General features: G+C 50.3%; 9 protein-coding genes across 9 annotated transcripts; 4 read left to right on the plus strand and 5 right to left on the minus strand.

The window, feature by feature from the left end:
* Positions 1-1,229: 1,229 nt before the first annotated feature.
* On the plus strand, positions 1,230-3,370 carry N7520_010803 (transient receptor potential ion channel family protein; the record flags this gene model as incomplete). Its single annotated transcript, XM_057144736.1, has 2 exons — positions 1,230-1,527; positions 1,590-3,370. 2 exons carry the CDS (start codon positions 1,230-1,232, stop codon positions 3,368-3,370), a joined length of 2,079 nt encoding a protein of 692 aa, XP_056990490.1.
* A 718-nt stretch (positions 3,371-4,088) lies between these two features.
* On the minus strand, positions 4,089-6,901 carry N7520_010804 (RNA-binding protein; the record flags this gene model as incomplete). Its single annotated transcript, XM_057144737.1, has 6 exons — positions 4,089-4,234; positions 4,291-5,248; positions 5,306-5,469; positions 5,528-5,568; positions 6,528-6,800; positions 6,858-6,901. The coding sequence occupies 6 exons, from the start codon at positions 6,899-6,901 to the stop codon at positions 4,089-4,091; spliced, it is 1,626 nt and encodes a 541-aa protein (XP_056990491.1).
* Positions 6,902-7,348: 447 nt separating this feature from the next.
* N7520_010805 (GTPase-activating protein GYP1) lies at positions 7,349-9,533 on the plus strand (the record flags this gene model as incomplete). The annotated part of the gene is made up of 8 exons (XM_057144738.1): positions 7,349-7,372; positions 7,441-7,456; positions 7,521-7,530; positions 7,592-7,708; positions 7,779-8,242; positions 8,293-9,173; positions 9,226-9,318; positions 9,369-9,533. 8 exons carry the CDS (start codon positions 7,349-7,351, stop codon positions 9,531-9,533), a joined length of 1,770 nt encoding a protein of 589 aa, XP_056990492.1.
* Positions 9,534-9,590: 57 nt separating this feature from the next.
* Positions 9,591-10,952, minus strand: N7520_010806 (dimethyladenosine transferase; the record flags this gene model as incomplete). Its single annotated transcript, XM_057144739.1, has 4 exons — positions 9,591-10,266; positions 10,351-10,415; positions 10,474-10,729; positions 10,789-10,952. Coding segments are annotated over 4 exons (1,161 nt in total), but the record flags the coding sequence as incomplete, so codon positions are not given.
* A 183-nt stretch (positions 10,953-11,135) lies between these two features.
* N7520_010807 (U4/U6-U5 snRNP complex subunit PRP6) lies at positions 11,136-14,103 on the plus strand (the record flags this gene model as incomplete). The annotated part of the gene is made up of 2 exons (XM_057144740.1): positions 11,136-13,907; positions 13,960-14,103. The coding sequence occupies 2 exons, from the start codon at positions 11,136-11,138 to the stop codon at positions 14,101-14,103; spliced, it is 2,916 nt and encodes a 971-aa protein (XP_056990494.1).
* Positions 14,104-14,613: 510 nt separating this feature from the next.
* Positions 14,614-19,875, minus strand: N7520_010808 (Transcriptional coactivator SAGA-type complex Ada1/Tada1; the record flags this gene model as incomplete). The annotated part of the gene is made up of 10 exons (XM_057144741.1): positions 14,614-15,281; positions 15,373-15,481; positions 15,558-15,868; positions 15,952-16,240; positions 16,467-16,561; positions 16,622-16,783; positions 16,862-17,932; positions 17,994-18,381; positions 18,439-19,767; positions 19,825-19,875. The coding sequence occupies 10 exons, from the start codon at positions 19,873-19,875 to the stop codon at positions 14,614-14,616; spliced, it is 4,473 nt and encodes a 1,490-aa protein (XP_056990495.1).
* Positions 19,876-20,517: 642 nt separating this feature from the next.
* N7520_010809 (WD40 repeat domain-containing protein) lies at positions 20,518-22,470 on the minus strand (the record flags this gene model as incomplete). The annotated part of the gene is made up of 3 exons (XM_057144742.1): positions 20,518-22,245; positions 22,311-22,399; positions 22,455-22,470. The coding sequence occupies 3 exons, from the start codon at positions 22,468-22,470 to the stop codon at positions 20,518-20,520; spliced, it is 1,833 nt and encodes a 610-aa protein (XP_056990496.1).
* A 304-nt stretch (positions 22,471-22,774) lies between these two features.
* On the minus strand, positions 22,775-23,273 carry N7520_010810 (mitochondrial 37S ribosomal protein bS18m; the record flags this gene model as incomplete). The annotated part of the gene is made up of 2 exons (XM_057144743.1): positions 22,775-22,975; positions 23,058-23,273. The coding sequence occupies 2 exons, from the start codon at positions 23,271-23,273 to the stop codon at positions 22,775-22,777; spliced, it is 417 nt and encodes a 138-aa protein (XP_056990497.1).
* Positions 23,274-23,784: 511 nt separating this feature from the next.
* On the plus strand, positions 23,785-26,151 carry N7520_010811 (uncharacterized protein; the record flags this gene model as incomplete). Its single annotated transcript, XM_057144744.1, has 3 exons — positions 23,785-23,837; positions 23,887-25,935; positions 25,983-26,151. The coding sequence occupies 3 exons, from the start codon at positions 23,785-23,787 to the stop codon at positions 26,149-26,151; spliced, it is 2,271 nt and encodes a 756-aa protein (XP_056990498.1).
* Positions 26,152-26,564: the final 413 nt, after the last annotated feature.

Raw genomic sequence — 26,564 nt, forward strand, 5'->3', positions numbered from 1 at the left:
ACATTGATTTAATAAGCTTGAATACGAGCACTTGGTATTCTCGGGGTAGAACAAATGTAAACCTTGGAAGCTTGGAAGGAAAGACGTGGTGAGTTTATGAAGCGAATGTCCACAGTTGTTTATCTCGACAAAAGTAGTGAATTAAGGCTGAACGTACTGTAGAAATGATATTGAAGAATCAAGTAACATTAAATTATGTCCACCGTACAGAGTAATGGACTCAGGAAATTAGCGGCATTTATATTAAATTCCAGTCGACCAAACGGTTAGCCTCCACAATAAGCGCCACATCAGTTTAAGGATGAGGCTGGCGCTTGGCTCATGTCTCAGGTTGATAGGTCTTTCTGTGCAGGATTTCCCACTTGTCTCCGAGTCTCCGTGTCTCCGTGTATTCCGTCCTCCGTAGACAAAGATTTTCGTTTACGCGCAATCATGTCAAAATCTAGATCTTGAAAGATCCACAGCCTAGAACCGAGTCGATGCGCAGATCGACACGTAACTTGAACTCGAATGTGGCGAGACCAATTTCTGCATTTGACGTATGGATGGGATACGTTGTAGGGCACACAAATATGAAGAGAATGTTTCAAAGTGGGCTTTGCCTTGCGTAGGAGGTTTTATTGTGGCGGCGGGCTTGGGCCCATTATACTCTTTTAGCTCTTTAAGTCAACCATGGTTGAGTCCACTTATCTATTCAACTTTGACTTCATTATTGAGTAAATAATCACATTATCAACAAACCACAACTCTACGGCGTTAACAGGTCTGACTCAATTCTTAAAATGATGGACTTGAATAAACCCGAAGAAATGATTCGATGCAAAGAATAAGTTGGGCGTCAAAAAAGAACGAATGAAAAGGGAAGAAAATGGGGGGGAAAGGGGGGAAAGTCTAGACTCTGAAACGGGCTAGAGCCAATCATGTGGGTTCAGGGGGTTCGAATTCATCTCCTCTAGGGAGAAACTTGAGACTTTCTACTCCGTAAACCATGAAGGGGCTCTGATTCACTTCCCAGACTCCCTTCTTCCACTCTCTTTAACCTCGATCTTTAATTGTCACTCTCTCTAACCCCTGTCGCTTTCCCCGTTTATCGCTAGGTTGATCCTGCGATATTCTTGCGCCCATTGATCGCCATTCTTTAACCGATCTCATAATTCACCATCGGCGATTTTCTTCATGCTTACGTCTTAACTCGATCTTTCGTTATATACTCTGGTTCTGGGACCACAATGCGATCCCTCCTTTGGGCCCTGTTGGGTCTCGGCATCGTGCCTAATGTGCTGGCTGCCGACACTCTCAGCACCAAGGGATTTGACCTCTGCTTGACCGACTCAAGCATCGATATCACCAATTTGGAAATCACCTATAGTCGCTCAACAAGAGCACTCGTCTACGAACTGGCTGGTACCAGCTCGGAAGAACAAACAGTCACCGCCGAACTGACCGTGACAGCCTACGGCACTCAAATCTACAGCGAATCTTTTAATCCCTGCGGCGATCAGTTCCACGTAGCTGCCCTCTGCCCAGGTGAGTCTGCAGCAGATCTTCTGAATAGATGACCGTCGACAGTAACCTAACTTGTGTGCTAGTGCCATCCGGCGACTTCTCCGCTCAAGGCACCTACACCGTCTCCGAAAGCTACGCGTCCCAAATCCCCTCCATTGTCTTCAACATTCCCGACCTCGACGGCCAGGCCAAACTTGTCTTGAAATCGTCTTCCGGTGGAGAACTTGCGTGTGTTCAGTCTTCATTGACGAATGGGAAATCAACAAGCCTCAAGGCCGTGTCATGGGCGTCGGCAGGTATCGCAGCGGGCGCCCTTGCTTTCAGTGGTGTCTCTGCTGTCAGTGCGGTTGGCGCACACCCGGGTGCCTCCACTTCCAGCCCTGGATTTGGAGACGTGATGGGTTGGTTCCATAGCATGGCCACCAATGGCATGCTTAGTGTCAGCTACCCCACTGTCTACTCTAGTTTCACCAGGAACTTTGCCTGGAGTACCGGCCTTGTTACCTGGGATGGCCTGCAGGAATCGATTGACAATTTCCGAAAAGCTACCGGCGGCAACCTTACCGACAACAGTGTTTCCTATCTGGGTAGCATATCCAGTACGAATTCCTCGTCCACGAAGCGTAGCTTGGACATGATGCGCCGCTCGGTGAAGCTGGTCGCTCGATCTGACTCTAATGACACCAGCGACAGCACGGTGAGCGGGATGAAGGCCTTTGCCGAGGAATTGATGATTCCGTCAGCCAACGTTTTCATGACGGTGCTGTTGATCTTTGCGATTGTGGTCGGTGTTGTCATTGTTGGAATCTTGCTCTTCAAGGTTATCTTGGAGTTGTGGGCTCTCTATGGCACTTTCCCCCAGAAGCTTACCAACTTCCGGAAGGACTATTGGGGAATTATGGCCCGGACTATCACCAACATGATTCTTATTCTGTACAGCATCTGGGTGATGTACTGTGTCTACCAGCTCAAGAACGGTGACTCGTGGGCTGCCAAATTGTTAGCCGCCGTGACTTTGGTTGTCTTTACATCCGTCCTAGCCTTTTTTGCAGTTCGCATTTTCTTAATGGCCCGCAAGTACAAGAAGTTGGAAGGAGATACTGCGAGTCTCTACGACGACAAGGATACTTGGCGCAAGTACAGTCTCTTCTACGACAATCTCAAGAAAGATTTCTGGTGGCTCTTTGTGCCCGTCATCATTTACTCTTTGGTCAAGGGCTGTATCATTGCCGGTGCACAGGGCCATGGACTGGTCCAAAGTGCCGGCCAATTGGTATGTGAGGTTCTGTTGTTGGGTCTTGTAGTATGGAACCGCCCCTACGCCCGGAAATCAACCACAGGAATCCAAATCACTATCCAAGTCGTGCGGGTCTTGTCAGTCGTTTGCGTGTTGGTCTTTGTCGATGAGCTGGGACTCTCTCAGACCACCAAGACTGTAACTGGCATCGTCCTCATCGTCATCCAGTCTCTCCTGACTGGCCTCCTCGCCATCCTGATCGTCGTCAATGCAGTCATCGCCATGTTCCGCGAGAACGTTCACGAAAAGCGCAGAAAGGAGGCAGAGAAGGCAAACCGTGACCTCGATGACCTAACTCCCTTGGACGCCCGCGATTCACTCCTGATTGATCACCCACCAAGAAGGGATTTCTCCGCAGTGAGCAAGTTCAACTTCAATGGTCCCTACGAGTCTTACCGTGATAACCCACCACGGCCCGACTCCGCTGGTAGCAAGGAGCGCCTGGTGTATGCCGACTACGGTGTCGCGCATGACCGCAGTTACAGCCAAGAATCCCACCATGGTCGCCGAAGCCCATCTCTTGAGGGCCGTCATCCGACTACTGCTGGGTATGGCATGGCATTGTAGGCCTGCGCTCCGAAGTCATGATTCAGAAGCTTTTCCCTTTCCTCTTTTCTCTCTTCCTCTTTCCACCTTTCTAACGCCTGACGGGTTCTTTGCTTTCTTTCACCCGGACGGTTTCTTTGATCCTTTTCGCTTAGCGTGTTCGATTAGGGGATGATTATTCTCGCCTTCAGATGCCTGTGGACATCACCTTCCTCACTACATATCCTCGACCTTCTCTTGTCTCTTATACTCCATCTTGGACTTTGACCTTCCTTATATCCAGCGTCTTTCCTTGTATTTCGCAATCTTCTTGTTCTTATTACAGCCTGGTGAAAAATTTGCTCTTTCTTGCATGTGTACATGTTCATAGATTGCTATCAACTATCAACACCTTCAGATCTCACTCCCTCACTCAAAGTTAGAAATCCCTAAAACATCCTACCTCTCTTCCTAATATTAGTATTTACAGAATCCAAGTTACCAGGATGGAAGTTTAATTGAATATTTGGCATTTGAGTGCTCGCGAACATACACAAGATTGAGAACACCACCATGTCCCAATGGGATTGATCATTTTGAGAGAAAAACAAACAAGAAAAGAATGAAACCTCCCCGGAGCCACATCCCATTAGACTCGTTCGCAGAAAAGAGCCATTGATTCCGAACATGTAGCTGGTGGAGATTTACAAGATGGTAAAGAGTCACAACGACCATCCATCCCAAACCATTAAAGATTACGTTAACGGGAATAAGGGTGGAAGCCGCGGTGTCCTTGTCCTCCTCGGCCACCGCCACGGTAGTTTGCACCGGGCTTACCGGCGTTTCGCGGTCCTGTAGGGGCGTTGGCGGGAGCAGCACTTTGGACCTGGGAACCCGGTCCTCCATCTAAAGAAGTTAGCATGGAGATGAAAAAGAGGTATTGCGTATTCGGCAGTACATACCTTGTCCACCGGGGTTGTTGGGCTGGGGCACTTCGTCGTACATGCCTTCCCACGAAGTTGGACCGCCCTGCTGGTAAGGAGAGAAAGCGCGGTTCTCCATGGTGCGGCGGACCTGCTGTTGCTCGTACTTCTGCTGTTCAAAGGCGATCTGCTCCTGGGCGTTGTAGCCGGGTCCGCCAGGCTGGCGGTAAGCGGCATTGGGGCCCGGGCTGGCACCTCCGTTACCAGCAGCTGGAGCCGCTTGTGCTTGGCCCTGGTTCTGCATCTGTTGCATCATGGCGGGGTTCATCATGTTAGGCATCGGGGAGTGGGAGGGGGCTGGGCTTTGAGGGTTGGGGCTCATGTTGCCCTGTGGCTGCTGGGCCTTCATCTGCTGCATTTGTTGCATCTGTTGCATTTGCTGGAGCATGGCAGGGTTCATGCCACCCATGCCCATGGCACCGGGCATTCCCTGGGGCTGGCCCTGGCCTGCCATAGCCATCTGCTGTTGCATCATGGCAAAGTATTGCTGCATGCGTTGCCAGTACTGTGCCATCATCTGAGGTGTCATTCCACCGGCCATGCCTTGCTGACCACCTTGCTGGGGGGCACTTTCGCTTCCATGGCTCATGTTGTCACGATAACCTCCTCCGTCTCGGCCACCTCGGCGACCTCCTCGATCTTCGTCACGCAGATTACCGCGGGGCTGGGCTTTCTTCACTTCGATGGGCTTACCCAAGATTTCAAGGGGGCGGGAAAGGGCATTCTCCACCGCGGTTTCGCTGTCGAATGTCACGAAGCCGAAGCCACGGGGGCGACCAGTGTCCTTGTCGATCATAAGGGTCGCATCCACGACGCGTCCAAATTGCATGAAGAATTGCTTGAAGTCTTGTTCTGTCGCTTCTTGACTGACACCGCCGACGAAGATCTTGCTGGTCTTTTCTTGCTCATCACGGGGAATGGCACGCTTGGGGTCGATCTAGCAAAGTATTGTAAGTGGCTTATTCGAGTATTTTTCCTGTCAAGGAATTCTTACAATCTTGCCATCCAGGTAGTGTTCCTTCACCATAACGGTGTTCACAGTCTTAGGGTCACGGAAAGTCAGGAAACCAAAACCACGAGAGCGACCTGTGGCGCTATCCCGCATTACAGTGCACTCCTGAACATCTCCAAATTGCGAGAAATAATCACGCAGAGATTCTGTGGAAAGTTAGACTGAAAATTTCCATGCATTTCTGTCCATAAGCAAGATACATACGATCTGTAGTCTCCCAGTTCAAACCACCGATGAACATTTTGCTAACCATAATGAATTAGTATCAACCAAAGTACTTAATCGCGCAAGTATCAAGGTCATATATGACCAGCAAAAATCAGGGCGAAAGATCCATGGGTGGATATGGGCTCTGGCTAAGGAGCTGGTGGCTCTCAGCTGCTATTCACGAATACAGCTAAATGCGAAACTGCATGGGTCCACGGCAGATAGTGGATAGTCGATATACGGAAACCGCACAGACACGCAAAACCCAAGTTTCCTGGTTTACACGAGCTTGGATCCCGAGATCAACCTTGTTCCTCCTCTTTTGTTTTGGCTTCACGTTCTGGAGCAAGATGAAAGGCCGAAGGCGAGAAATTCGGGCGAAATAAGTGAATTGTCACTGTCTCTCCTCTCCATGGGAGAAGATCTGTCTGTCTAACAGTCCCAAGCTAGCTCGGGGTTGATGAACTTCCATCTGACAGCGTTGCTACTTCTTGCTCTGCTCTATCAACGTATATCGATAAGAAGCTATATAGTATCCGCTGTACTATATATAGTCGCTCGCAAAGAAGCTTGCTGGAGACCGCTTTCTTGTCAAAGCTTCTCCGGTGCGCCCAGATTTCCTCTGTTCAAGGGATCCCGGATTTGTTTCTCCCTCTTTCTCTGATGTTGCTTCTGTCTGGTGTCTCGAGTTTCCAAGAATGACGCAGAAAAGGTTGTAGAGACGAGAGCGGCGAAGAGTGAAGTTCTTCAAGAGGTATTCCCAATATTGCAAGGTGGATATAGCGCCAGTCAATCACGCCCCGATCGTAATTGTAATCGCCACTCTTTTCTCACTGAGCTGGCATCTGAGCAAATCACGTCCCAATCCCCCAGACCCCAGAGTCGCATTTGCGCCGTGAATAGTAACGAGTGCCACCCAGGTAGCCAATGAAGATAGCCAGATACACAACCCAGGAATAATCAAAACAAAAAGGGACCAGCAGGGATATGGACTTACCCATCTTCTTTGATGCCCGTTCCGTGAGACTCATTCTCTGCGGGGGCAGGTGCTGCGGGGGCAGCGTAAGCGCTCTGAGAGCCGTTCTGGTAATCCCCACCATAACTCTGCTGCGAATGAGACTGTGTCGCATATGTGTCTACTGGCGAAGGATCATAGGTTTGCGGGGTTGACTCCGCGGCAGGTGGTGCAGGAACTGCTGGAGCGGGTTCTGCAGGCTTGGGCGCCTCTACCGCAGAAGTAGTGCGGTTTGTCGATTCGTCGGCATCGTAGCTGAGAAAGACATGACACGTCAGTTTCATCTCAAAAGGGATATTCGAGTAAGCTTACAGATCAGCGAAAAGATCCTCTTCCAATCCCTCCGGGTCGGCCATGGTGCAGAGAGTTTGCGGGACTGAAATAAGTAGGAGATGGGGCAATGGGAGAAGTGAAAGTAAAAAACACAATCGTAAAGTGTGAAGAAGAAGAAAATACACGAGAAAATGGTGAAATGATCGGGAGAGAAATAATGAACAAAGTTGAACCTTGGAAGGGAGGAAAGCGGAGGACGTGGCTTACATACGCACGGCCCGTTTGACCTTGAAACTAAACGTTTCACTTATGACTACGAGATTGACCTTCAACACCTCAGTGTTCACATTTTCTTCTCTGATTCTGTTGTTTCAGAAACACTTCACCTTATCGGGCCCTTGAATGACCCGCAATGCCTTACTGAGTTCGTACAGAGACGTTGGAGGAGATAACAACACCGTCGCTGGGGCGCCCCGCATTCAACCCTCCCCTCAAAAGCGCGCGCACTATTCATCACCTCGGTAGTAACCATGACAAACAAGAAGGGGCAGCAGGTAAGTCTTCCAAAGCTTGAACTCACATGATAATCTCAATGGGTAAAATACTGATTATATCACTCCAGGAAATGGTCCAGGTTGGTGCGTATTTCCCGTCGCAAGCTTCAGGGTCCATAGCTAACATAGCTTCCCCGATGGTTAACAGGTAACTCCGAGTATGTCGATAACCCCCTTGCTCCATATACCGACATGAACATTGGCTGACAGTCATTGAAGACGTGCAGATTCTCCTTTCTGGTCAAATAGGACCGCATCGTTGAACCAATCGTCTCCGAAGAGCTATGGTCAGAACACGGTGGTTGGCGCTTCCTACTCCCATGCAAATCTTATGCAGTCAGTACCTTGTATTCTGGAAAAGTCCCAATGGATCGGCATTGGAGTTATGCTGACAGATCATGGACAGAGGCACATCATCCCACCCTCGCCCCAGGACGCCCCCGAAACCCTCCGCCACCAATGCGCCCTCGCATTTGGCTCACCGATCTGGAAACGTCGCCTCTCCTCCAAGAGAACCATACCCAATCATGGCTGACGGAGTACATGAATGGAGTCGGGATCCAACCGAAGAAGATGACGATGACGATGACGATGATGAAATGGTGTATGATGATGACGAGGATGAATTTGGGCTTCCAAGTCTTGCAAGTATGAGACGGAAGAAGACGCCTTCCATGAAAACCAAGAAAAATGATAGCGGGGGACTTATGGGAGGAAAACCTGGCTCCCTTGGCTTTGGGCTTTCGGCCAACAATCGACAACGGGCAAACAGCTCAGATATCGCCGAAGAACGCGGCACTCCCATGTACCCAACGGCGCGTAAGAGTGATGAAAAGATCCTTCGACCGCAGTATAAGGATATTCTGCAAGGTTAGAATGCTTGCCATCGATTATCAGCAGAGGACTAACGCGAGAGCCAGATCCCGCAAATGCTTTGAATCTCATCAGTCACACCACACCCCCCACCAGCGCATCCCCCAAAGAAAGGGAGATTCATTCAAGTCGCATTTCCCGAATCAATAAGTTCAAACGCATTCTTCAGGCTAGCACTGTGTCTCTTACTGAACTCCGAGATCTGGCATGGTCTGGAGTGCCCGAGGAGGTTCGGCCGATGACTTGGCAACTTTTACTCGGCTATCTGCCCCCGAATAGTGAACGACGCATTTCGACACTGGAGAGAAAGCGCAAAGAGTATTTGGATGGAGTTCGGCAGGCCTTTGAACGAGGCAGCGGCGCTGCCTCAAACCCCCCTGCTTCAAGCACCGGACGGGGTAGGGGACTGGATGAGGCAGTTTGGCATCAGATCAGTATCGATGTCCCGCGTACGAGCCCTCATATTCCACTTTATGGATACGAAGCTACTCAGCGGTCTTTGGAGCGTATTTTATATGTGTGGGCCATTCGCCATCCGGCCAGTGGTTATGTCCAGGGCATCAACGACCTGGTAACACCATTTTGGCAAGTCTTCCTGGGAGTTTACATTACAGATCTTAATGTGGAAGAGGGCATGGATCCCGGCCAATTACCTCGAAGTGTCTTAGATGCCGTGGAGGCTGATACATTCTGGTGCCTGACAAAGCTTTTGGACGGAATTCAAGACAACTATATCTACGCGCAGCCCGGTATTCACAGACAAGTTCGAGCGTTGCGCGACTTAACCAAACGAATTGATTCCGCTCTTGCTAAGCATCTTGAGCAAGAGGGTGTTGAGTTTATGCAGTTTAGTTTCCGGTGGATGAACTGCTTGCTCATGCGGGAAATGAGCATCAAGAACACGATACGCATGTGGGATACGTATATGGTATGTCTCTTGGGACTATATGATCTCTTGATGATGCTAACGAATAATACAGGCCGAGGAGCAGGGCTTCTCACGATTTCATCTGTACGTGTGTGCCGCATTTTTAGTTAAATGGACGGACCAATTGGTGAAGATGGACTTCCAGGTATGTCACAGTCCCACCATCAAGAAGTAAATTTTCTAATCATCATATAGGAGGTTATGATGTTTCTGCAAGCATTGCCCACCAAGGGTTGGACTGAGAAAGATATCGAGCTTTTATTGAGCGAGGCATTCATCTGGCAAAGCCTTTTTCAGGATTCCGCTGCTCATCTTCGGCCTTCTGGTGACGCGCCTCCTGAAAATGGTATCTTTTATTGATAGTAATCATAATTCATCATTTTATTCGGGACTGTCCCAAGGGGGACTTGGTCCTGATCAGTTAAAGTGGATTCCCTTCTGGTTGAAGGCCCACAGCATTTTCAAAAATTCGTTCTCATCACACATTCTTGCGCGCTTATCAGCGAGACCAGTGTCATCCTCCAGAACCTGGCGCACCTTTTCACGCACCAACTCCGAAACCTTTCCTCGCTTCTTCCGCGAGGTCCTGTTCTTGAGCGCTTGTTCGAGGCGAGCATTAGTCTCCTGTTTGAAGAAATCAGGGACGTCATCGTCGTCGTCCATTTCCATGACCTCCTCTTCGGCGTCTTCCATCTCTTCTTCTTGGCCCATATCCATTGCATCGCCGTCGGCATCCTCAGCGGGACCATCTTCCACCGGGATATCATTCTGAGCACACCAGGTCCGGTAGTTCGCTTCCAGCATGTTGACGATGCTAGTAGTTCCGAGGAAACTGGCACGCAATGTCTTGTTCTTTCGGACGAATGCAATGCGCAACATTCCGTCCCATTCCTCATAGTTGACCTGTGGCCGCGGAACCTTGGGGACCATGCGAATTACGCTGGACTCGACCAGGGGTGGAGGTTTGAAGTTGTTCTTGCCAACCTTCATAATGTGATCGATCTTTGCCCACATCTGTGCGTTGACGGAAAGTCGACTGTAAAGCTTGTCTCCGGGTTTGGCGAACAGACGCAGCGCGAATTCACGCTGGAACCTAAGCTCAGAAATGCATATTAGTATATAGCAAATTGAAAAGGACGCTAGTTCACGACAAGATTGCCACCGTTGGTAAACATACATGAGAATGCAAACCCGAGGAGCGGGCAATGTAGCCAAAAGCTTGAATGTGAGAGGGGATGAAATCTATGTGAATGGTTAGCTACACCCGGTATCTTCTGTTGGTGTGCCAATGTGTTTATACCTGGTAGGGTGTGTTGCTAATGCAGACATCGAAGTATGGGAGTTCGGTCTTCATCACGTCTCCGAGGATCACCTCGAGACGCTTCTGCGCCGGAGTGCCCTGGAAACGCTTGGTAACTTCTGCCGCCATGCGAGGATCCAATTCCACAGCGATGACCTTCTTGGCATGGTCGAGAATCTTGGTTGTCAAGTTACCAGTACCGGGACCGATTTCAAGCACGACATCACTCTGCTTGAGTTCCGCCTTGAGGACAATTCTATGGAATAGATACTTAGTGGGCGTATATACACAGCTTCGTACATAGACTTGACTTACTGCTCTGCAATACCAGGGTTTTTCAAAACGTGCTGACCGATATCTGTGTTCATCTTGAAGATACTGTGGGCCGCCGAGGTTTTTGCAGCTGCATCGCTTTGCGCATTGTTGCGCTTCTTTGGTTTGATAGCCTTAGGCATTTTCCCTCGATGGCAGATATACTGCCTGTGAATTCTTTCGTATTAAAAAGGAATCTCAACGTGCGAGACTTGGTGTTTTCATGAGACAAGACGAGGTGGGCAACTTTTTTTCTTTTGCGATAAGATTGTCGGGATCGGATCTACTTTTCTACGAAACCCGCTTTACAACTATTGTCTCCAATTCACTTCGAGCTCGCTGTGTTCATCATGGCGTCCGGACGCAAGGATTTTCTTAGCCAGCAGGCACCGGAGAATTATGTCGCTGGTCTGGGTCGTGGTGCGACCGGCTTCACCACGCGCTCTGACCTGGGACCTGCGCGCGAAGGCCCAACACCCGAACAGATCCAAGCCGCTCTGACGAAACGAGCTCAGCTTCTGGGAGCTGCTGCACCGACTGCGTATGGAAGTCAGTCACGCGAAAAGGGAGGCAAGGATGAAAAGGAAGAGGAGGAAGATGAGCGTTTTCAGGATCCCGAAAACGACACCGGTCTATTTGCCTACGGACAGTTTGACCAGGAAGATGATGAGGCAGATCGCATCTATCAAGAGGTAGATGAGAAGATGGACAGACGTCGGAAGATTCGAAGGTTAGTCACACTCCCCATACCCCCTGCAAGTTCGTCTTGTTCATCGGGCCAAGCCCCGGTTGTTTGGATAGAATACCGACTTGAATCGTTCACCACCTACAGGGAAGCTCGAGAGCAACAAGAACGCGAAGAGTACGAACGAAAGAACCCTAAAATCCAGCAACAATTTGCCGATCTAAAGCGATCCCTCGCTGCGGTTTCCGAAGAGGATTGGTCCAATTTGCCCGAGGTTGGTGACCTGACTGGCAAGAACCGACGAGCCAAGCAGAACCTACGACAACGATTTTACGCCGTTCCGGATAGCGTCATCGCGGGCGCTCGAGATGCTGGGCAATTCGATACGACTATTGCCGATGATGGAGCTCCAGCCGGCGACGAGGATGGCGCAGACGGGACTATGACGAATTTCGCGGACATCGGTGCTGCGCGTGATAAGGTTTTGAAAGTGAGACTGGATCAGGCTGCACTTGGATCAAGTGCCGAAAGTTCTAGCTCCGGAAGTGCGACCAGTATCGACCCCAAGGGCTATCTCACCAGCCTGACACAGTCGGAAATGAAAGCTGGAGAGCTTGAAGTTGGCGATATCAAACGAGTTCGTGTGCTGCTGGAATCTGTCACCAAGACTAACCCGAAACATGCCCCTGGATGGATTGCGCTAGCGCGTCTTGAGGAGCTTGCGGGCCGGATTGTTGCAGCCAGGAATATCATCGCGAAGGGCTGTGAACTCTGTCCGAAAAGCGAAGACGCTTGGCTGGAAAACATTCGACTTAATGAAGGCCACAATGCCAAGGTCATTGCTGCAAACGCCATTAAGAACAATGACCACTCTACTAGGTTGTGGACTGAGGCCATGAAGCTTGAAACAGATACTCGGGCCAAGAAGAATGTGCTGAGACAAGCTATTCTTCACATTCCCCAGTCTGTTCAGATCTGGAAAGAAGCCGTCAACCTGGAGGAGGACCCGGCGGATGCACGTCTTCTGTTAGCCAAGGCCGTCGAAATGATTCCCTTGTCAGTGGAGTTATGGCTGGCTCTTGCTCGATTGGAGACACCAGAGAATGCGCAGAAGGTTCTGAATGCGGCACGTAAGGCCGTTCCCACGAGCCACGAAATTTGGATTGCTGCAGCTCGTCTTCAAGAACAAATGGGTACCTTCGAAAAGGTGAATGTCATGAAGCGTGCCATCCAGTCGCTGGCTCGCGAGAACGCAATGCTGAAGCGAGAGGAATGGATCGCGGAGGCGGAACGATGCGAAGAAGAAGGTGCCATTCTCACCTGCGGAGCTATTGTGCACGAGACTCTTGGATGGGGCCTAGACGAAGATGATGACCGCAAGGACATCTGGATGGACGATGCCAAGTCTAGCATTGCGCGCGGCAAGTACGAAACCGCGCGAGCCATTTACGCTTACGCATTGCGTGTATTTATCAACCGCCGCTCAATCTGGATCGCAGCAGCGGACCTGGAGCGCAATCATGGTGATAAAGAATCTCTGTGGCAGGTCCTGGAGAAAGCCGTCGAGGCGTGTCCTCAGAGCGAGGAACTCTGGTTGCAGCTTGCTAAAGAAAAGTGGCAGTCTGGAGAAATCGACGACGCTCGCCGAGTCCTCGGCCGTGCCTTCAACCAGAACCCTAACAACGAAGACATTTGGCTGGCAGCCGTCAAGCTCGAAGCAGATGCCAAACAAACCGACCAAGCAAGAGAGCTACTGACCACTGCTCGCCGGGAAGCCGGCACAGATCGCGTGTGGATTAAGAGTGTTGCTTTCGAGCGACAACTGGGCAACATCGACGATGCCCTGGATCTCGTCAATCAAGGATTGCAGCTCTACCCCAAGGCTGACAAGCTTTGGATGATGAAGGGCCAGATCTACGAGGCGCAAAACAAATTCCCACAAGCCCGAGAGGCATACGGCACAGGTACCCGTGCTTGCAGCAAATCCGTGGCGCTGTGGCTACTTGCTTCTCGACTGGAGGAGAAGGCCGGCGCCGTTGTCCGTGCCCGTTCTGTTCTTGACCGTGCTCGTTTAGCTGTTCCCAAGAGCGCCGAGCTCTGGACAGAGAGTGTTCGTGTAGAACGACGCGCAAACAACCTTGGACAAGCAAAAGTTCTTATGGCCAAGGCATTGCAGGAGGTCCCGACTTCTGGGCTGCTTTGGAGCGAGAGTATCTGGCATCTCGAGCCCCGTGCTCAGCGCAAGGCTCGTAGCTTGGAAGCTATTAAGAAGGTGGACAATGACCCGATTCTGTTTATCACCGTGGCTCGCATTTTCTGGGGTGAGCGACGATTGGAGAAAGCGATGACCTGGTTCGAAAAGGCCATTGTCTCCGATAGTGACTATGGTGATGGTTGGGCTTGGTACTACAAGTTCTTGATGCAGCACGGTACAGAGGTTAGTTATGCAACGTTGTGCTCTTTCTATCAGCGACTAATGTTTGTTTCAGGAAAAACGATCCGACGTCGTGTCCAAGTGTGTCTCAACCGAACCCAAACACGGCGAGGTGTGGCAGTCTATATCCAAGGATCCAGTTAATGCCCACAAATCGACGGATGAGATATTGAAGATGGTTGCTAATACAATCAATTGAGCTTTGCGTTTATGATGTACCACCATGCGGCGTTCTGGGACACTACTACAATGAAGAAATGCATATTTCAATCGTGAATCAAATTCATATATGGGTATAGAACAAGCTTGACTTCTCTACAATCAGTAGAGGCCATCGCCATCGTTTCTGCATTTGTAGTTTTGTGAAAGAAATAATCCCCTTGACGATTGCGTCCACCTTGTCCATAGAAAAGGCTGATACTGTACATTGCAGGCTCGCACCGCCCACGGGGGGTGAAGAGCGAAAGACAAAAAAACGCAAGGATGACATAGTCGAGGCTGGCGTCACGACACATCCTCAATAAACTCCAGAACCGGATGCAAATAAAAGGGGAGCCACGCGGTGGCTCGCCGTAAGTCCCAGACGCCGTGATCCTCCCACCGCCCAAGACCGAGAATCAACAAGAAAAGAAAGCATATAATGTGGCAGCGTGGTATCAAAACAGGAAGGATAACCAGATGTAATATAGGGGAGTCGGGGGTATCATCTTCATGCAGCCATAGACAAGCACTCGTCGAGCAGGGAGCCCAACTGGCCTCGATCTGCGGCAGTGCCTCCTTCCCAGTCCGACATTGAGTCGTCGACATCGTCAATGTCCATTTCATCCTCATCGGCAGTCTTGACCTCGATGGACTCATCCACACCATTCTCTAATCGATCTTGCTTCTCAGTCTCAAGCTCGTCTTCGAAGTACCCACCCTTGATCTGGTCAATAATCAGCGGCATATGACCAAGAACCCCGCTGCTGAGCTCAAGTGTAAGCCGCAGATCCCTAACTCCGAGAGGTCTGCGAAGGGCGGCTTCTTTAGCTTCAACTGGAAGTAAACCGGTAGCGGTGTCCTTGACGATTTCACCACGAGTAAACGCCAGCTCTTCCTGTTCCAGTTGCTGTCGGTACTTGCGCATCATCATTCCGTTACTTGTACCGGACGGACCATTTGATCGGGTGCGAGAGAAAACTGAAGATAGGACCTCTTTCACGAATGTTTCCGTCGCAATTGCCATGAACTCTGCACATGGGAGGCCGGCACCGCCGGGGAGGGACTCTTCGTAGCACATGGGGACCATACGGGCATAAATAGATTCGGCATCGGGGAATTCGCCAGTCTCAGCAGCGAGTGGTTGCGCATATCTTTTCCGGATTTCCAATTCCCAGTCTGCAAAAAGTGCCGGTTAGATCTTCCTGATTGTAATAGCGTGCGCAATGCGACAACGCAACTCCAAGCTACGAGGGTGACGGTTTCTTACTGGTCTTGTTCAATCCACCAGCGCTTGCTGGAACCTGACTTGGAAGCTTGATTTGTTTTGCCAGGTAGTATTCCTCAAGTTCACTGGGTGTGACTTCGTTGGGGTCGCGCTATAAATGGCCCATTAGCACAATCCTCGGCAGACAAGTATTTCCCCCTCCACGGTAATGATTCTTCCTAACATACCTCTGGAATACTCTTGATACGTCGTCGATCTCTTGGAGGGAGCTGCATAACCTCCGTCTTTAATCTCTGTTCCGCAGCATCGCCCGAGATCGGCTTCGACACCATCGAAGGCTTATCATTGGCTGAAACCCAGTTCGCGACGCCATGATCAGGGAGGTCTCGCGTGAGGTTTCCAAGAATCGCGCAGACGAAATTATTATGTAAATGTTCGGTTTTCGCATCGGCGCATATAATATAATCGACTCGCGACGCGTATTCACTTTGATTGTAATGGCCTAGAAGGTAGGAGGCCAGGAGGTCAGCACAGGTAGCTCAATTCAGGGTCAGGAAGCTAACCCCGAGATAGCAGATGTGCACCGATGCTAGACAATAGCACGCGCAGGGATTGTCATACCTAGTAAGAAAAGGGCCGTCGATTCCTTGTACTCGGCCCACTGGTCCCCGATGGCGGCTTTTAGATCCGTGTAGGCATGCTCCAAGTCGAGCCGCGGAACGGAGTTCAGAGCCCTGGAGGATTTCACTGCTGCTGAAACATTTGGTGTCGCACTCTTAGCCGGATTTGACGCCGAGTCAGACCGACTCAGGGCGGCCGGGTCGATCTGCATGGCTGGAGGACTCGCTGGAGTGCGACGAGGCGAGGCCGAAGGGCGGCAATTAGGGAGAAGGTCTACGCATTCATCAGACTAGGGCTGAGAATGAGAAGAGAAGGAAGTTGAGGATGAGTTGAGATGGAAGTGATGGATGATGGGGATGGAAGGGTTGAGGCTGGAGTAGGTTTCCGCCTTGGTCTCCCCGCCAGAACCGGATACCACCTTCAATTCCGAAACAAGTGATGATTTTATACCTGAACGACGAATGATGATTAGGAGGTTTTGTCTTCATTCGTATCAGACTATTGATATTTTATACTAGCTGTACTACATCTTCACTCAGAACTCCAAATAACTGCCCGATATCTGCGATGATTTCCATGATCTCTTTCGACAACTGGCCAGTTACCAAGACTAGAAGGAAAGAGGTCAGTGACGGAAAATAATTCGCATCAACGTGGATCATATACTTACTGTATGCATACAGCAGGGCACAGTCTTCGTCTGTCGTTAGCTGAGAAACCTCATGGTCTTGGCGGTAGCGATAGATGCGAGCAAGCAGCCTGTCGCGTGCATGATCGATACTGGGTAAGACATCGCTCAATGGATATTCAAGCTTCATAGACGATGCCATAACTAAAGTAATTCGGAATATTAGGTCTGCTGTCACAACACACTGCTTCAAACTAGAAAAAATAATGAGAAGAGTCTTACCTGTAAGGAGGTGGCTTATGCGAGCAGAGAGCTGCTGCCGCTCAACAGCCGTATATTGAAGAAGACAGATCTCCCCCGCCGTGGCCATGTCGCTTTTCATCAGTTCAAGGTTCATAGCATGAAATGCATTTACCATGCTTCGGGTACGCCGAATGATATCAGCGTAGGGGACGTCATCAAAAGCACACCTGAGCTCAAACTCCGAGCGTGCAGAAGCCAGAAGAGATTCAAGGCGGGTGAGATATCGTTCAAGCTCAAGTCTCTCCCTCGCAGTCATATATACAATGGATCGGCCATTGATAGCCATGGAAGACAGTGGGTCACGCTTCCAGACAAGACCCAGCCGAAGCCAGAGGATGCTAAGTCCATCCTTCAATCGGCTGCGAGCACTGATGGGCCAAATGAATCGGGTGATGAAGATACCCCAGATGCAACCGGACAACACCGCAACAACTCTGTGGAGGGCAATCTCGGTTATTATTGGGTGTTGGCCTCCTTCGTCGTCGCCATCGGCATCTTTTTGTGAGAGCGAGTATGCATAGAGGACAGAGAGATTGTAGGTGAGCATGATAAACCGTCCCATGGGACCATTTCCTCGAACAATGGTGATCCACGCTGTCCAGGTGGCCATCAACCAGCCGAAAAACGCAAGGCCGAAGACATTACCACTGGTGATATACCAAGCCAGGATCGCACATACAGCCCCAAGACAGGTACCGAGGAAACGAGCATATCCGGTCGTATTGGAAGCACCGATTGTCATAGAGCAAACCAGCATGTATGACAGCAAGCCCCACTCACCTCTCCAGTGCTGGTAGAAAGGTCGAGTGGACGGAAGAAAAGCGGGCAACGCGTAAAGAGCGGCACCAGCGCCAACCTTGATCGCATATTTGGTGTCGTCCCGTCGGAAGCATTCGAGTGACTTCCACAGCCGGTAACCCACTCTCTCCTTGACGGATCTTTCGCTGTTCGGGCGTAGACGACCCCTCACTGCGGCCGTTAGCCCGTTATCTGATCCATTAATGCGTGAGATCTCGAGGTGTCGGTAACTCTCTGCACCGCTGGATGGTTCTAAGGGTGATGAATTAGTAAACAGGTTCGCGAAGGGACCATACATGAATCGAAAACACACCTGCATCAAAATTTTTGTCTCCCACGTTCCAAAATTTCATCCATGACCAAGATCGACCATTGGGCCTCTCTTCGGTTTCAAGCTGCAGCTCGTCTAAGATAGCTAGAAGCTCATGGAGTTGCTCTCCAAACTCCAGAAGCGAGAAACTGAAATGGCCGCAACTAGCTGATACTTCTTCTAGGTCCGCTTCGGCATCGGGGCTTTTCATCTTCATCGCTTCTGTTTGTTCGTAGAGCGATTTGAGTGTCTTTCGTCGAGACTCCCGGTAGAGAGCAAGGGCACGATCCAAACTGGTATGGAGTCGACTGTTCACTGAGACCTTATAGTGTGGGGCTGGGCCAAATGGTATCTCGTTAAAGATTTCCTTCATAGTAAATGTCAATGACCGCTGTTTTGGATATTAGCTACTAGAATACTCTTCTCTAGCTATATCAGCGATACTTACCATAGAGGGACCAAGATGAGAAATGAAGATAGTAAACACGTCCGCAGGAAGAAGAGTTGGATCATTAGCATCCGAGTTTCCTTGCTGTGCAGGATAGGTTCCACCTGGCGATAGTTCTGCCTCGGGACGTTCATCTATTGGTTCCAGGAACGAACCGTCAGGGAAGGACCACGAACGCTCAAGGGTTGCAACGTAGTCTGCATATGGAGTGGGGAGTCCGCTTGAGCCAGATTCTCGATGAATCGTTTCTCGGATTAGACTGAATTGAAGTTCTGCAGCACTGCGCAATCCTCCCATGTTATGGGTAATATCTTGCACCCAGCGAACAAGCTTCTTCTCCAACCGATATTCTCTCTCGGTGCCAACCATAAAATGCTCGAGCTTGGCTTCTCGGACCAATTTATCAAGCTGGGAGTAGGCCTTGCGGTGCCTTGTTTCAGCATCAAGATACTCCTCCACCGTCAATTCTTCTTCGGATCCACTTAAAAAAGCATCTGTCATGATAGCCAGCATAGTAGCCAGTGTATCGGTGGTTGTGACCAGGTTAGCGCGGAGCTTTTTTCGTGCTGAGATAGGAACTATCAAGAATGATACCGCCATAGCCACGACGACACCCATAATAACCATTTTCAAAACCTGTGAAATCTTCTCAAGGGAAAGATCACCATTCTGCACCGCGCCTTCTTTGGTCAAGACAGTGATCGTCGACAGCGCCGTGAGTGAGCAGGCTACATTTACCAGTGGATCGCCGAGTCGCTGTTTAGTCCACCCGACGAATCCGAGTCCTCCACCACAGAATACGATCAAGACCAGTGCATGGCCAAGTATCGGCATATCCAGCGTATCCTGGAAGAGGTTCTCGACCAACATACTTGTGATTGACACGAAGGCGGAGTAGCAGAACGCAAGCAGCGCGCAAATCGAGGCTCGGTACATGCTCCCTATCGTTCTCGCCGGATGGAAATACACCGTCACAGTAGCCACCATATGTTTCCCATCTTGATAACCAAGCAAGGAGGAAATGATCGGAATAAATGTCGCCATAGATCCGAGTAAATATGCCAAACTGCACTTCAAGATTCCGATGCCTTGTTCGGAAGTGATAAACTTATAGATTCCCAGCCACAGTTCTCGCGCCCGCGCGGAGAGCTTCTTCAGAAATCCATCATGGTGTGTCTCTATTTGCCCGGAGAGCAATCCGCGTAGCTCTTCATGATTGTTTTCGTTGGGCACTGCGAGTCTCTCGGCGGGATTGCGCAGGCTCACGAGGCCCTTAAGGCGCTGACCGGTTTTTGGGAGGACAAAGGTTGCCTGGCGCAGCTCCACGGGCTGTCAGTATTCTGGGATTTGGGGGTCTGATTTGTGGGATCTCTGGGAATCAGGTACCTTTGGGCGCAAGAAGCGGCGGGAGCTACTGGGAGCTCCAGATGGTGACATAGTTTTCGTCTCACGCTCGGACTCGGCGCGACTTCACAGTGAAGATCCCCATGGAACCGATAGAAAAAGTGCCGTCGCTTTTTTAGCTCGACCAAGTCGTACGGGTTTTTTTTGTGGGGGAAAAGCTGAGTTGGCAGACGCACGGTTTTGTTAGGTTCATCAATGCGGGTTACGGCCACGTCCTTTTTTTGTTCAGTCGACGCACTTGGAACAGTTTAAAGATCTACCTAACTACTTCCAGATCCAAATATATCAGCCTATTCCAAGGTCATAATCATATAAAGTTCCAAAAGGTATAGAGATCTGGCATCAAGTATCTGGTTGACCAGTTACCCTTCCACTGGTCGAGGTAAAATGATCTTGGAAATAGTATATTTACATATCACACACGTCCGAAGTCGTTCATCTCACTGCAGCTAATGTATTTCAAATGCTGTCTTGTCATATGTCGAACGCCCCTTGCGCCTCCCTTCGATTAGATCATGTACGTAATACAACGTCATCATCCACTCATCATCTATAGACAAGACAATCAAGATCCCAGAAATGTATGTAGATGCTTGCTCTTAGCTATGTATTTGGCAGCAAAATCCGTTCAGTTCTATACACATGCAAATACTCAACATCCTCCCACATTTGCACTCATTTCATTCCCTCAACCTTCCAAACCTTCACTGCCGCATCAGTACCCGCCGAGGCGATCTTCGATCCTTCAACCCAAGTCACACCATTGACACCCTCCTTGTGGGCGTTCTTCAGCTCAATCCAGTCACCCTGGTTGGCCAAGCTCCACACAAAGATGTTGGTGTCTAGTGAGCCACTGACAAGGTGCGATCCATCCTTATGCCAGGAGATGGATGTGATACGTGCGGTGTGTGCAGTCCACCGGTCCGTAACGAGACTTCCATCTGCAACCTTGTAGACCAGAACGCGGCCTCGCATATCTCCAACTGCCAGGAGGGAGGCATCAGGGGAGAATGCAAGAGTGGAGATCTGGTTGCGGGAAGCATTGATATCAGTCTGGCCCGAGAGGCTAGAGGTAGAAACCTTGCAGATCTGAACAGATCCATTCTCGCCTCCAATGGCAGCAACGGCTCCATGGGCGGCTACGATAGTGACAGGGAACTTGGGCTTGTATTCACCGGTTTTCTTGCCGTCTTGGAAGATTTCAACGGCCTCCTCGGTACCGACCAAAATAATGGAATCACCAGCGGCAACGCCCTTTGGCTGCCCGGTCAACTTCGAGGTGCTACCAGTGTATGTCTGCGCAGCAACATCGATGGAGCGAATGGTGTCATCCCAGCCAACACTGTAGATTCGGCCAGAACCCTCTGTAGTTGAGGTGAGACCAGCAACGTAGCCAGGGTGACCCTCACCTTCGATCTCTGCTGCGGTGCCGGAAGAAACATCCCAGCTACAGACCCGTCCATCGAAGCTACCAGTCCATAATGTCTCCTTGTTGTCCAGCGTGGTCTGGCCCAGAGAGGTGATGCTCTTCTGGTGGCCTGAGATCACTTGCCGGGGTTCAGGAGTTCCCTCCACCAAGTAGTTCAGATCTCCACTAAGAGACAAACTGATAAGCAGATTATCACTGCGTCCAGGCGGCCAGACAACGCCAACTTGCTGGTCGCGAACAGCCATTGCGCCCTCCTCTCCAAGAGTCCAGCTCTGTGTGGATTTGCCCGCTTCCACATCCCAGATCTTAACCGTCCGATCAGCACTGGCGGTAACGAACTTCCGGGAATCCTTGCTCCAAGAGAGACCAAAGATACTACCCTTGTGCTCCCCCTCGCCAATCTGGCCCTTGGCCTCACCGGTCTTGCCATCGTACAACCAAATCTTGCGGTCTCCACCAACACTGGCCAAGGTGGCGCCGTCAGGACTGAAGGCAACACCATAAATATAGTTAGAGTGCTTGTCCGCAACTCCCATGTTAAATTTGAAAGGCGCTCCGTGATAGAAGACCAGCTTCTTGTCATCACCCGCAGTCGCCGCACGCAGAGGCCGCTGCTGCCTAATCGAAACGGAGTTGATCTGTTGCGTGTGACCAAAGACTTCGCCGACAGTGTTTCCACTGTCCCAGGTAACAAAGTGACCGTATCGTTGCTTGCCGTCTCCTACGGCAGAGATGCGCTGCGAATCACCATCCCAGGCCAGGTCGTTAATCCGGCCATTGATGATGTTGTACTCGCCCTTGGTAATGCCGTCTCCAACGCAATCCCACACTCTCACTGTACCGGAGGCATCACCACTTGCAACGTAGAATCCAGAGGGGGAGAACCGAGCAACGGTGGTCTGAGCCTTGTGCTCTGTGTATTGGCGGGCGACTGCGGGGTTGTCGATCGAGCGCAGAAAGATAGATTTATTGGACTGCAATTGTTTCGGTCAGGATTGATGCATGGATGTCAAGGATTTCTATGTCTGGGGGGTCGTACAGCGTATGCTAGTCGCTCACCCTTTGCGTCCGAGGAGAGCTGGGTGGGCTGTCCACGAGTGGTGGAGGGGCTAGGAGCCCAGATGGACTCTTTAGAAGTGTTAGCATCGCATATAGAGAGCGACCGAATATTGAGGATCCATACCGTTTGTGATTGACATTGAAAAGTAGATCTGGTATGGGAGGGGGGAGACGTTTCAGGGAAGTTGGAGGGGAGATTGTTTATGGACTGACGTACTCAGCCCAGCTTAGGCGGGGACTTAACTCTATCCAGTAACATCCACATTACCGTGACCCCAGACAAGAATATGAAGTTGATTGTAAAACTGCTCAATTTTCATAGCCAAGAAGTTGATTTCAATCGCGCTAGAACTAATAATACATGGAAATTTGCCCCCTCGGGCCTTGCTTTATAAAGTATGAAAATGCCACTGGGGATCTGGATCTTCTCCAATTGAACATATCCTAGTAGAAGGAGCTCATCTTCGACCTAGCCTCCGAAGCCAGGATTTCAGGGTGTCGGTGGACAGAGGGCATGAGACCAAGTCCCATAGCCCTCCGAATGGCCTTAGCAATCTTCCGTTGGTTGACAGGGCGCAGGCCAGTTTGGTTTCGGTGCTTGATACGGCCCAAAGGCGAAACGTATTCGGACATGATGGCGAAGTTCTATGAAAGCAAAGCACGTCAGAAAATAGGACATCAAGCAAAGCACACGAGTGCTACACTGTAAGATTTCGAGCACTCGTACCTTGTGCAGGTTCAATGGGTTCAGGTTCAAGGCGTCGAAGGCGTCGAATGAAGGAGCCTTGCGCTTAGACCATTTCTTCATCTCTGCAGGGCTGAGATCATGGGGTGCGTAGACATCACCAGCCTTCCACTCGCGGGATTGGAATCTCTCCATAGCCTTGCTCTCGCTCTGGGATTTTTGATCTTCAAGGAAGCGCTTGCGGTGATTGGGGTGCATACGTTGACCGGACGATTCTAGTAAAAATTTGTGAGCAAATAATCCGAAGGAATTGCATGCCTAAAGAAACCGGAGGGCCAAGGGCATACTGAATGTTGACGGGGATCGTTGGGAAGTGAAGGCGCTCATGGCCGCGGTCGAGCTCCAGCGACAAGCTGAGGGCACAGCATTTGTGACGCTGCGAAGCGATGAGAACAGATTCAATGACATGACGAACAGATCTCAGTAAGAGGTGGAATTGGGTACGTGAAGTCAGGTCGGGAAGAGATTCAACGGTTCGTTTTTTCGCAGTAGCGCCAAGACCGCCTTCCCGCCTCAGACCAGCTTTCTCCGCGTGTCGCGAACTTTTTGATCCGAAGTTCATCCAACAATTTTATCCCCATTTCCCTTCAAGCTTGACCAGGTCAGTCCAATTAAAGTCGGAGGACTTGTCCCTCCTAGTCATGCAGTCTCATCTTTCGAAACGGGTCATCCGGGCCATTATCAACAACGAGCCGTTACATTTCTCACGATGTCGCCGAAATCAATTGCTGCATACCATCTCTCCTGCACGAGTACGGCCTTGTGTGTCTAGCCTTGCTCATGTTCCCCGGCGAACTCTTTTTGCATTCAGCTCCAACCCGACGGATACCGGCGAAGGTCAACCAGCGACGTTGCCCACGGAGAAGGGGCTGAAGCCTATGACCGATTTGAAGCGGTCACTGGGTGATAAGAGCAGAGCACCTCCGAATCATACACTGGTGAAGGCTTTCCAGCTGTTCTTCACGTCACGCGTTGAGACCCCAGCGGTCATCAACCTGTTCCAAGCCCGGTTGCTGTCCATCACATGGAAGCATTTGAAGGCCCAGCAAAGCGAGCTGGAGGAGAGCGAATGGCAAGATGTATTCTCCGTGGAGAACCTAGAAAGGATGCTATTTGTTCTCTCCGAGGCACAATGTCTTCCTGAGGCACGCGACACCATCCTCAAGTTAGCACGTTTTGCCTATCTGGAGCTCTGTGCCGATCACGGATTTGGTCCCAACTCCATCAGTCGACCCGCACTTTTGATCTATATTGATTTGATGGCATCAAATGGAAACCCTGAAGAGGCTCGTCATGTCATTATGAAGTTTGGGGGTCAATTCCGCGGAGCAAAGCCTTCGCCCTGGCTCAGTGTCCTGAAGGGGTTCGCTTTGAAGGACGACCGACGCCAGCTACGAAAGGTCGCCCAAGAATTGGAGAAATTCGGTGTTAAATTTGATCAAGCTTCGCATGAGGAGCTCACTAAGTTATTGATTGCTCAGGATCTCCCCACTGCAGTTCAAACAGTATATGAGTGTCCGATCGCTGGAAATTTGGAGCCTTCGGTTGCCGCGAAGATTGCTGCCATTCAGTATGCGATCCTCCACTCTGAGGTCTCGTGGGCCAAGCCTATTTACGAATCTCTTGCGCAGGATCTCAGCGCGGAGACCGTCGGTATCACTCTTCTTTGGGACGCAGCGCAGGGCAGTAGCGCGTCGTCACTTGCGGAGAAGGTCAAGTCTTGGGCCGGGACCAACCAATCACTGAAGGAAGCCCTTACTATTGCCAATGTGAACAGCCTTATCCAATATGCAAACTCTTTGCCAAACCCGCAGCTGGCTACCGAGTACGCTAAATTGGCTGAGCAGTGGGGTCTCACCCCGGATGAAGAGACAAATATGCTGCTGTTGGAGTCGTCTGTCCAGGCCGGTAATGTGGAGCAGACGCTTGCAATTCTGGAGGACCGGATTGATCCCAGCGTTCTAGCCAGTGACCACTTACCCCTGGCTAATAGGCTCATCACTATGCTATGCTTATCTGAGCAGAAAGATGATTTGTTCCAACAGATCTCGTCTCTCCTCGACCCGCTTTTCCAGGAGAATGTGTCGCTAAGTGCAAAGACCATCGCTGCATTGACGCGCATGCTGCTTTATCGTCACGACTGGGAGGCTGTCTCTGAACTCCTTCGCCCCCGGTTGGGAAGCTTAGATGGCGAAGGCAAAGGCATGGTCCGTACCGCACTGACTGATTACATTATGGACATGAGTCAGACAGACGCGAATGTGTGGGAGGTTTATCAACTCCTCAAACTCGCCTTCTCCGAGACAGGTGTCAGCGTACGCACTGAGCTCATGAGCTCTTTCTTTGAACGAAAGCGTAGTGATCTGGCATTCTTGGTCTTTGGACACATGCGCCAGGCCGAGGACCTGAGTCGCCGTCCTAAACCTGACACGTATGCTCGATGCTTCCAAGGCTTGGCCCGCACGGCCGACGCGGCCAACTTGGAGCTGGTTCACAACATGCTCAAACTTGATCTGGAGGTGGAACTCAACACACGAATTTTGAACGGCCTCATGCTAGCCTACGCAGCGTGTGAGATGCCCGATAAGAGTATGGGGATTTTCCGACAGATCCTGCAATCAGAGGAAGGACCATCGCAGAAGACCATTGCGATATTCTTTAAAATGTGCGAGAAGCACCACAATGGCGTGCAGGAAGCGATCAAAATGATGGCAAAGGTGAAAAAGCTAGAGATTACGATCGACCGCCGACTGTACACAGCTTACATGGAAGCTGTCGCTTCTCAATGCGAATTTGATATGGCGACTGAAGCCATCGACAATATGCAAGCTGAAATTGGAGTGGCCCCAACAAGTACTACGTTAGTATTTCAAGTGAAATTTCGTGAATCGTGCTAACTGTTACTAGTCTTGGATTGTTCTATAATGCAATTCCATACCAATACTGGAAGGATGAGGTCGAAAAGTGGGCGCGCGAGAAATACCCAGAGCAGTGGACACACCTAGCTGAAACGTCCCGAACTGAGCACGAGGAAGGGCTCAAGTTTGATGGCATCACGAATGAGGTGTGGGTTTAGTATAAAAAGTTGAGGATGCCAGTGTATACTATGCCGCCAGATCGTGGCGAAGACTATAATATAAGCAAGGAAACATCAATCACAGTTTCATTGATTTATCTGATACTTTATGCATATTTGTTTGAATATTCAATTGATTGAAGCCACCTGGGCAGTTCCATTCCAAGATCTCTTCTGGATATACCAATCTCCATCAGACAATATAACAGAAACCCCCCACAGATAACATATTATCTACCAAAAACCGAAGGTATCGTGAACCCGAGAATCTTAGGCTTACGTTGCTTATTCACCTTGGGCCAAATCATAGACGACGGAAGAAAGCTATAACCATACATTCTTGCACGCTCAACCACGTGAATTTGCATTGCCGACGTCGTCCATTTATCAGGCAATCGATTAAACAACTGCTG

The sequence above is a fragment of the Penicillium odoratum genome (assembly GCF_028828045.1).
Source record: "Penicillium odoratum strain IBT 22623 chromosome Unknown utg000008l_segment0_segment0, whole genome shotgun sequence".
NCBI classification, from domain to species: Eukaryota; Fungi; Ascomycota; class Eurotiomycetes; order Eurotiales; family Aspergillaceae; genus Penicillium; species Penicillium odoratum.